This window comes from Cuculus canorus, chromosome 2 (assembly GCF_017976375.1).
Source record: "Cuculus canorus isolate bCucCan1 chromosome 2, bCucCan1.pri, whole genome shotgun sequence".
Classification (NCBI taxonomy): domain Eukaryota; kingdom Metazoa; phylum Chordata; class Aves; order Cuculiformes; family Cuculidae; genus Cuculus; species Cuculus canorus.
In genome coordinates, this window is record NC_071402.1 from 99,211,195 (window position 1) to 99,222,465 (window position 11,271).

An 11,271-nucleotide genomic window follows, 5' to 3' on the forward strand; every position below is an offset into this window, starting at 1 on the left:
ACCAGTACAGCGCCTACCATGATCAAAATGGAAGTGAATGGTCACAGCAAGCCGATCTCTTTGGGTGAGGTTCCCTCGCTTCCAGCTGGAATCCAGGTTCCTGCTGCACCACAGACAGTGATGAGTCCGGGGATCACCCCTATGCTGGCACCCCCCCCTCGCCGGACTCCCAAGCAGCACAACTGTCAGTCATGCGGGAAGACCTTCTCCTCAGCAAGTGCACTGCAGATACATGAGCGCACCCATACTGGTGAAAAACCATTTGGTTGCACAATCTGTGGTAGAGCTTTTACCACAAAGGGGAATCTTAAGGTAAGAGGCCAAATAAAACTGTAAAGACTCGGGAAGGGGGGGTGTGGTGTGGTAAAGGCACCGTGCTTGAACTCAGCAGGTTTTAGTGCTAAGTGTGTGTCCTAAAGACAGGAGACAAGTGAGTTTCAAAGAAATGCTTGCTGTATAGTGGTGGTTTATATGCTTCCACAGGGTTGAAGATGGGAAAGCGGCTGTGCAATGATGTGAAATTTAAAACTGGTTCTGGGTGTATAGGCATGCATGTTGTAGTTCACCTCACAGACATGATGGCACACACAGTCAGCTGATGGATTTGTTCTGCAGTTCTTGTGGGCTGGCTCTGCACACTAACCTTGCTATAAACCAGAAGAATGGAGCTTGCTCAGCTCCTTGGGTGCCTCTCAAATTTCCATTTTCTGTTCTGCTTTGCAGCCATTGCAGACCAGAAAACTGTTTCCCCTTCATTTACAGCAGGTTGCAACAGGACTGACACCTCTTATTCCCGCAGTCTGGTTAACCATCAGGATACAGCCTGGGGAATACATTTTTAAATGTCCTTTTTTTAAAAATATTTAGTTTAGCAAAATAACTAATGCCTCTGACATGAGACAAATACTATGAAAATGGACATGTTGTAAAAAGGGGAAGGGCAGAAAAAAATGCACATCTACTAGTAAAAGTAATGCCCTTGGTAATCTTCAGCATGTGAAGACTTCCAGCTTGCATGTGAAATTATCTAACCTGAGACAATATGTACTCTTTATTCTTGCGGCGCTGCATTTGTTTTCACTGAGAAGAAACAAATGCACATTGAAAAATTACTATGGAGCTGGGTTTTCTTTGTGTAGGTTGATGGGGCCTTAGAACTGTCTTAACTGGAATTGATTTGTTTTCAATGTGAATGAGAAGCCATTTTTTTTAAAAAAAGCAAGTGATACTGTAAGTAACAGCATTTCAGGCCAGCCGCCTCACCAGAGCATGCTAACTTAGGGGCGCTTCTTGTCCCTGTTTGCTCCGCAGGTTCACATGGGAACTCACATGTGGAATAATGCCCCCGCACGCCGTGGCCGCCGCCTCTCTGTGGAAAACCCCATGGCTCTGCTCGGTGGTGATGCACTCAAGTTCTCAGAGATGTTCCAGAAGGATTTGGCAGCTCGGGCCATGAACGTTGACCCCAATTTTTGGAACCAATATGCTGCAGCTATTACTAATGGACTTGCTATGAAGAACAATGAGATTTCTGTCATACAGAACGGAGGCATTCCCCAGCTCCCAGTAAGTCTAGGTGGAGGTGCCATCCCGCCTCTAAGTAACCTTACCAGTGGCATGGACAAAGCTCGCACAGGCAGCAGCCCTCCCATTGTCAGTCTGGACAAAGCAAGTTCTGAAACGGGAGGCAGTCGTCCATTCACCAGATTTATTGAGGATAATAAAGAGATTGGCATAAATTAAAACTGTTCATTCCAAATAACTTTTGGACCACTGCTGGACACAACACTTGTCCTGTTCTGTGTACAGCTTTTGAAGCTAAGCATTAGTTTTCTGACCTAAATGCATAGGTTCCCTTTAAAGTTTTACTTATAGCAGAAATACATAACTTTGTGGCTGCTGAAAAGTTGTCTTGCAAGATCTGCATGGTACTTCTTTCAACAGTGAGTCTGACTGTTACTGAGAACTTTGAAACCTTTTAATTTAACAGAAAACAAGCAAACAAACAAACAAATCATGGGATAACTGCATTAGAAACAGAGAGGCTAGTCTACGTCCACTTTGCTTCTTACAAAACTTACTATTACCTGAGAAAGGGGGGCTTCACTACGGCATTCTGTCACACTTATTTGCTGGTTTTGTTCAAATTAGTTAGCAACTTGGACTATGTTTTTAGTAGTCTTAATCTTAAATGAGTGATTTAGTACCCCAATGCTGTGTATTATTACAGTATCCTTGTCTGTAGTATTTATAATGTTAAGATTATGCGGGTAACAGACAATATACTAGCCCCAAACTTAAATGAAGCTTTTGTACTGCAAAATACATCTGGCTATGTGATTTTTTTTTTTTAAAGCAAGTTTTGTTCTACTATAAATAAGTGGTTTATTTCAATGCAGGCAAAATTGTGACGTTTATTGGGAAAGATAGCATGCTTTTCATGTGCAAGTACCTGTCAGTAACAAACCTTTTTTTATTTAATTATTTGTAGCTGCTATGTGGACAGTTGTTCTATTAAATGAAAAAAAAAAAAAAAGTAGTGTGGACTTTAGCTCAATGATTGGAAAGCAAGTTACAGACAAACCTTAGCACCATAAATTATTCACAACATTATAACAGTTGTGAGTAAATACTCCATGTTATCAAAGCTGTACAATAAAAAGGTAATGTTTGTATAATGTGGTTGCAAACTCGTAATTTATACTATTGCACTTTTAGTATTTTGTATTAGGGAGGTTTGTCTATAATTTGAAACTGAACAAAGATGTAAACTATTTTATAAATAGTACTTTGACTTAAGGAATAAGTGGGAGAACCCTCTTGCAGTTTCTTGTTTTGTTTTAAGGTCAAACAATGAGAGATCTCCATTAACTAAGCAGAAAAACGCAGAGAACTGTCAGATCCTTAGGAAATATGGGGCCTGCCATTTATTAAATGGAAATGATTTATTTAACTTTTCCACAAAACCCACTGAAAAGCGTGACCACCCCCAACAGAACTCTGATACATTTATCTTGGGAGTGTGATATTAATACAAGCCTAGGATAGTGGAAGGAGAACATTGTGTAGGTTTAATTTTACTGTGATCTGTTCTGTGTCTTTCACACATACCCACGAGAAAGATGTTGACTGCCTAGTAACACAGGAACAAAAATCCTAACTTTTGGGGAGCATGAGCAGTAGTAACATACAAATATTCCCTATTTATTCCCAACTCTTGCTGATTATCTTCTCAGACTGCTCCAATGCACAAAGTAGTCTGAATAATTTAACATAATTTTATGTTGATTGCAATGTTTAAATTACACCAAGTAAATAAACGGAATAGTTCCACTCATAAGCTAGGCTGGGGATGCTGAGAAGACTGGGGCTTAATCAAAACTTGAACAGTGAACGTTTTGTGTACTACCTCATTTTTGTGCATTACGAGCATGGTGGAGTTGACACTATGAACTTCTGTCCAGCAGAATTGCTTGAGGGACTTTATGGGTAGCTGGGTAACAGCACAAGGAGTTTTATGCCCCTGAAGAATGACTCAGACAGTGAGGTCTTCCCAGTTGAGACTGAAAAATAGGACAATCTTTCTTATACAACAAAAACCATTACTGTAAGATGATGGACTATTTCTGCCATCATGTAATGGAGTGAAAAGAGGTTCAAAAACTTATTAGCTGTTTGTTTCTATTGGAAATGAACAATGAACTCTACAGCTCCATTTTCTACAGTGATGAGACAGAGATATATAGGTATATATATATCTATATATAAGCAAAATTATATATTTGTAACACCCCTACAACATAACATCTTTTTCTGCCACAGTATGTGGGTGGTTAGGGGTGTTTCCAAGCATTGAAAAAAGAAAACTAAGGTGGCTTAATGTTGCTGTATTTCAGCAATTGAATGTTTTTATTTATCTGTGTCATTTTTGGTGTGACTTTTTTTTTGTTAGTATTTGGTACCATGTAGTGTTATCTCTATTCCCTAAAGGATGTGTATAACTTAAAAAAAAAAAAAAAGAAGAAAAAAATAGAGAAGAAAAAAATGAAAAAGGAAAAAAAGAAAAAATATGTAAAGTGTTGTAAATAAGATGGTTGATGATGGTACAGTAAGACTGTGACCCCATTTTGTATTCAGGGTTAGGTCATTCCTCTCTGCATGGTGAAGAGAGACACTATTTTTATACTGTGATACCATGTAGGGCTAGGAGCCTCCCTGAACCAGCTGGGAATTGTTACCTAGATCCAATATTTTTTATTATTAAATCTTGTTGGCTTGACACATCTACTGATTGAAATGGATGTCTTAGTCTAGGTTACTATTTTTGTCATATGGAATTGAATAAAATGCAGGATGTAATATTATATCTGAATTGCGTTCCTTGATTATTCTAATAACAGAGCAAGATATGAGACTAAGGTCACTTGTGGTAGATTGGTGTCAATGATTTCTAATCATCGCATCTGAAAATCGGAATAAGGTCAACACCTTATATTCAAATGCTATTCTAATATATATTAACATTACAAAGGAGTAGAATTATTAAAGTCTCTTTTCCAATGAAAATAAATTGTAAGAGCATTTCTTGCAAGACAGCAGAACAACAACATAAAAAACATTTTGGAGGGGGAAAACAGCCTTTGGAAGGACTACTGTTTCAAATTGACTGCTTCCTGAACACATATCATGTGTTGTCTACCAAAAAGCCTCCTTTTCACGTTGTTTAAACATCTGCCTAATATTCACGATACCTTGTAGGATAAAATTTGGGAACGAATTTATCAGGAGTAGTTAAATTCTAAAATACTAAAAATAAAGGAAAAAAAATTGACAACTCGCATCCGTTCATTCCAAATGACATAACCTGTACATTTAAACTCCTGACTTTATTTATTCTTTTTTTCCAAAAGCCTAATTTATCAAAGCGTGTCTAACTTTAACCAAATTATTTTTTCACATTGATTTAAATGAAAGTATTTACATTCTTAAGGTTAGGCATGTGATTAAGTATCTCCTGCAAAAAAGCTGTATGTTTAAGTAACCTTCAAGCTGTTATAATCCAGTGATGAATGCCTGCTGCATTTAAAACAGACAGAAGATAAATAAAAGAGAAAAATCTGTATTAATCATCTTTCTGTGGCCTTGTTATGAAGATACTCTCTTTTATAAGACCTATCCAAAGAAGGTACGGGTTTCCTCTGGTGACTCAACAACAACAGTAGGTTTGCGCTTGTATTCCTGCATGCACATCCCTGAGCCTTGCTGAGAGAACACATGATATGCAAAAGAGAAGGAAAGCAAAGGAGCGCTGATAGGTATGGTTCTATTCAAAACACAAGCAGAAAATTACCTGGTTTTATCTTCCCCCTCCCCCAAAGAAAGGATGAAAGGATGAAAGCAGAATGGTATCTATTTTTAAATATGTATGGGTTATTTTTTTATTATAAGAAGAGATTGAAGAATAAAATGTGCTACACAGATAAAAATGGTCAAAATCTGTTGAATTGCATATGTTTAAAAATAGAGCCATGTAGGAATTCTGTAATATCAGAAAAATTACCAATCATGATTTTTTGAGAGGAGGGTAATTTTACAACATAAAAATTCCAGCAAGGCATTCAAACTCTTCAATTATATTTTTTCCATGAGTTATTAAAAAGACTATTTATGACAAATGATTGACATAACTACTCTTTTGCCCTTTTTTTTTTTTGGTTTGTATATGTTATCCCACGATATATTATCTGTTCCTTTACCTAGTTTTTCTTTCTGTCTCAGCAAATACTTTGTTTTCCTAAAACTGCATTGTGCTGTATGTGCTGCCTTTAATCTGCTTCTCTGCATGTGCTCTGTCATTTGGAAGATACTGTGTTTTATTTTTTTTCCTTTTTATCTAATTCTGCAGAATTCAAAAGAGCTGCCTGTTTTTTACATCTGTGTGTAACACTAGTGTATTGAATGATGAAGTCATCAGTGATATGATCAGGTATGTGCTTAGCTTACAGGATTTGCTAACAAACATGCCATTCACACTCTTTCCTTCTGAAGAAGGCTTGAAGTTTGTTAGTGTTGCTGGTATAGGGCAGCCACAGATGGTCAGGAGGATGGAAGTCCTGATCCTAACTTTGCTGCGCCGACTTTTACACCACTGGAATCTCCACGAGCTTTAGTGGAGATACTCAAGGTTTATGCCGGCGCAAGAGGGACTGCTTTCAGGTTCAGATGTCTTGCTTCACTTTACATGTCATCACACCAATGGCTAGCTACATAATATACTAAAAGTATGTCTGGGCAAAAGCATTCTGGACTTTATTTTTAAAAAGAAGGAAAAGATAATACATATATTCTAGTACATACCACAGGATTATCCCAGTTTTAAAGGAAGTCCTGAAAGCTGAACCTAAAAAAAAATATGGCCATGCCCCTTAATACAGAATTTGATGTCATCATATGAATAATCAACCATTTTTCACATAAATGAGTAAAAGGATCTGTAACTTTTATGCATAAAAGTAGAAGAATGTGAGAATCTTGCTATGGCCCTGCTGCCCTTGGTAGGCACTCACAGGGAAATGCCTTCCCTTTGCACATATTAAAGGTATCAGCAGATTTACAAAAATACATATTTGCGCATTTCACAGCACCAATGTATAGTATTTTATTTTTTCAGAAGGGCGGATGTCTCAATCAATTGACAAAGTGACAAATGTGAAAGCCAACAGCTTCAGGCTGTATTCCACTAATATATTTTAGGGATGTGGGCAAGTCGCTAATTAGACTCTGATTCTGCTTGAGAATTACAAACTTCTGAGGCCTCTGGGAATCGGGGAGTAAACTCCCCCTTGCGGAGTCAGCTAGCACCTTGTAGTATCGGGATGAACTAGCCCATCAGTAAAGATGGGTAATACTTTTGTACCTACCTCACAGGGGTGTTGTGAGGAATAGTTTTATGTTTGTACAGTGTTTCAAAGATGGAAAATGCTTGGTATTATTACTGATTTTAGAGAGTTTACAGTACATGTACTATTATTTATTATTTGTACTCCAGTAGTACCTGTGGGCTCCAGTCAGGACTGAGAGGCCTTATCCTAAATGTTGTAGACTCACCTGCTTGGGACTGATACTGGATTTTACTCATTTTCCACTGGAGATATTTCATTATCAAGTATCTATTTGATTACTATAGGGTTTTATTTCAATTATTTAGGCCTTCAAATTGATTATTGGTTTTAGACCACAGCAAAGAATTTCATGGTGTCACATTTTGTTTTGAGCTTGTATTGAATTTCAGAAAAAGTGCACCAATTTTCCATGGATACTCTAGAACCAAATCTTGCTATCAGTGGAATTCTACTGTACGTTTTTGCTATTAAAGCTAAACATTAAAATAAATGTGTGTGTATATATTATTATACACCAATATATAATATACATGTACCTTATAAACATGTATGGTTTAAATTTCTTTAGCTGCTTAGAATTAATATCAAACTGTACGTTGAATATTTCACTCGAGCGTTATCCATTTCAGATGCAACTAAAACATTGTTAAATGGTGTTGGCCCTCAGTAAAGACACAAAAATTGGAAATAATGACAATAAAAGACATATTGTCACTATGATTATATTCATGAAGGCTTGTGAGGAAAGTTTCTGCGTCTCAAATGTATTGAAAACCTTCACTAAGTCATAAAAGTCTTTACTTAGATTATATGGAAACAAACTATTATATCAGGATGAGTCACTCACTGTATATAAGTATGTTAAAATAAATAATTGAATAATTCCAAAGGTAATGCTTGCTATCATTTGAGTGTTGAATAGAAAGTAATTTGTTTCCCAGATTGGTAAACTATACTTAAATTTTTTTACAATTAAGAATTACCTGATTTACAATACTATGTTAAGCAACCTCTTTAGGAGCTGTTCATGCACTAAATAGACTAGGTAAATTAATTCTGTTGATACTCTTGTCTTTCTTATTTGAATATAAGCAAAGTTTAGGATTTAGCTTTTTTAAGGTGTCCTCAGTGATACTAGTCTAACTGATTTCACTCGGGCATGTCATGGAGTAAAGGTATGAGTAATGGTGGGTGAATTTAGTCTAAAGAATCTCTCTTTCTTCTGGGAATCACTGTCCTATCTCCACTGCCCAATTCTGGCTACCAGTCAATATGTCCATAGGTTGTTGTCTTTTTTATACGTTGATTAGCCCTCATGACTCAGCCAATTTTGTCAAACACTTGGCACTTGTTCTGCTACAACACACACTTCATAGCAGACCTATTGATACACTAGTATAAGTAATGTATTTTAGACAGGCTGGTGATGGAAGGTGTAAGTGAACATCTCTGCTGGAATTCCTACAGCATTGCCTGTTGTGTGCAGCAAATAAAGCATGCACATAAACGGATATGGTCATCAGGAGATGTGGGCACATTTCCATTTGGTTTCTATCACTTATACTCTGAATAATGTGCCTGATATAGGAGGTTTGGTTTGTGTTTTTACTTTTTTAAGCATTCCTAGTAGAACAGTTATAAACAGCTACCTCAAACAGGGAAGCACACTTTTCCAGGTAAGTGTTTTGTAGGTGAAACTCGACTGGGACTTGCCTTTTCTTCTACCCATTTTCTATTAAATTATTCTTCCCAATATAGCTTTCTAGATGATTTCACAGTTAGAATTTAATCCTTCACCTAGATTTTTGTCTGCCATCAACTCATTCCAAGGTTTGCTGAAACCAACGAGATTTATATTAAGACAGTAGCTCATACATCTGATCTGTGGCAGAATCAAATTCCTCATGCATTGTGGAAGTTTGCTTTAAAGAAAATTCAGTAAAATCTTCAAAGAGCTGCCTATGTATCTTGTGTTTTTTAATGTGAAACCTGTTCCAACATTTGGCAACAGTCTGAGCCAGGGTGTAGTACTTTCCCTTACACTGGGCAGCCCAGTGTAAGGAAACTTTCTTAATATATTATCAAGCATCCTATTACAATAGCTGCAATTTCAGCCTCACAGAAGGTAAATTAAATGAGACTGGTAGTTTCTGCAGCCTACGCCTCTCCTCTTTCCCAACCCCTACTATCTTCATTTAACAGTTTGCCAGTGTTTCAGCTGCAATAATGTATTCTCTGTTTCTCCTCTGCAAAGTAGCATTGCTATGCTCATTCCTTTGATTTCTTTTTCTTTTTGTATATGGCCATGTTCCTCACATTTTTATTTTAAAGTAGTGTTATATTTGCCCAATGCTTATGTCTGTCCTTGTGGCATGTTGAGATTAATTTCTTTTTTCACTTTTGGGGCCAGATCATGTCGTCTTTACTTGCATCTCTCCACCTAATTTCAATAAATTTCTCCTGTTGGGACTGTGAGTAGAAGATATTGCACAATATAGCAAAATCCAGCACCCTGAAACTCCGAAGAATTTCAAAATGTTTGTCCAGTTGGGATTACTGCACACTCACACATTGATGCCTTCAAGTTTGTTAGCCTCAACTTTGGGCCTGTTATACATACAAATAATTCCACTCTTAGCTCCTTTATACCTGGAAACTTTTTCAGGCTCATCTTGGTTCTCCATACTTTTTAAAAGTAACAGCATATTAGTTTTTCAAAAAACATGCATTATAATTACAGTCACTTAGTGGCTCATGTTTTCTATGCAACAAGCAACTCGTAGTACAGAATAATCAAACTTTGCTATTATTTCAATGGAACTACTCACATAATATGCTAAGGTAGGAGTAGAGCTCAAATAAGTACAATAAGCACATTTTCCTTTGTGCCTTTACAACTCCAGTGCTAAACGGGAGAAAAAGAAAAGAATCATACACAACATGAAAAGCAAACAATATAGATATCATGACAAAAGCTGTGTTAAGCACAAATATGGGCACAGTACCAGAATAAAAGACAACAGAAAACAGAAGAATTTGAGATACTAGCACCAGATTTAAAAAATGTATATAATGAAGAATCAGAACCACACTCCTATGCAACAAACACAATAGATCTCCCTGATAATCATGAGCTTTACTTTTTTTCACAAGGATTCACTTTTCTGAAGTCAACAAGCACATTTTGGGGAAGCCAAGAAATGTCTCTCTGGGTGCAGCTTTCCAATAGACTTTCTCATAGGGTCAGGATATGCTTATTCTGATTTGATGAGCTCGATTGTTAAGGTGGGGGAACTCCTGAAACCAGAAGGATGATCTAGCCAGTACTAAATGTGCATATCCCAAGCACATTTCCAGCTTACCTCTATTATTATTACAGATATTATTCTAATTTCTACAGAATCACTCCCGATTTACACTGGTATGAGCAAAACCAAACAGCCCTAGTGATTGTATCATCCCTTTTTCATCAGAGCAAGACACATCTTTTTTCTTAAACTGTGATTGTTTTCACTTCCTTTTCTGTTACAAGTCATAGTACATACTGAAACAAACACATTAAATTAGATGTATATCTATACTACTGTATCCAAAAGACCTGGACCTATTTTGAGGCCACCTGGCCCAACAGGCATTATATCCATATAATTTCAAACACTTTCACTCCCTTGAAAAAGGACAATTACATCCAAAGTAATATTTGCATCAGCCCTTGGACCCCAAATGTTGCATGGGAGTGTGTCCCTCAGCCCGTGCCAAAACAGTCAGGGAAAGTGTTGCTGGTTGGTGGGGCAACCCCTGGTCTCCTGTCCTGGCCCCTGGTCAGTCCAAGACCACCAAGGCCTGTGATGGCAAATATTTCTATCCTGAGGAGTGAAATCTGCTTTTAGGTAAAATCATTTTCCACCTTGCCTTTGCAAAGCTGTACTTTTCAAGTCACTGGAATTAATTTTTTATCAGAGTAATCCTTTCAGTGTCAGTCTCACTCTTGCCATTAAAAGGCACTGGCAAGGGCTGCCCAGGGAGGTGGTTGAGTCACCACCCCTGGGGTATTTAAAAGACAGGTAGATGAAGTGGTCAGGGATATGTTTCAGTTGGGGACAGGTACGGTTGGACTCCATGATCTCAAAGATCTTTTCCAACCAAGCAATTCTATGATTCTGTAATAAGAATTTGACCCCTTTTATGTGGTTTCATAGTTCACATGTCATGCTTCTGGGAAGCTGGGATTCCTCCACCAACTCTCATAAGGGAAAAGAGAAACACTGCTTGTGAATTTTCTAAGAGATTTCTCTTGATTCAGTGAAGCTGACAGAATGTATTTCAGAACTGTTTATTCTTCACTTTATCTAGGTGTGTTACATTCTTT

General features: G+C 37.3%; 1 protein-coding gene across 2 annotated transcripts in view; it reads left to right on the forward strand.

The window, feature by feature from the left end:
- Positions 1-8,450, forward strand: part of SALL3 (spalt like transcription factor 3) — a 26,598-nt gene extending 18,148 nt beyond the window's left edge. For both annotated transcript variants that reach the window (XM_009556935.2, XM_054058900.1), the window contains exons 3-4: positions 1-312; positions 1,312-8,450. The exon at positions 1-312 is cut by the window's left edge and continues 29 nt beyond it. In XM_009556935.2, the coding sequence (XP_009555230.1) occupies positions 1-312; positions 1,312-1,743 (744 nt within the window). In that variant the 3' untranslated portion in view covers positions 1,744-8,450. The remainder of the gene's footprint in view (positions 313-1,311) is intronic.
- Positions 8,451-11,271: the final 2,821 nt, after the last annotated feature.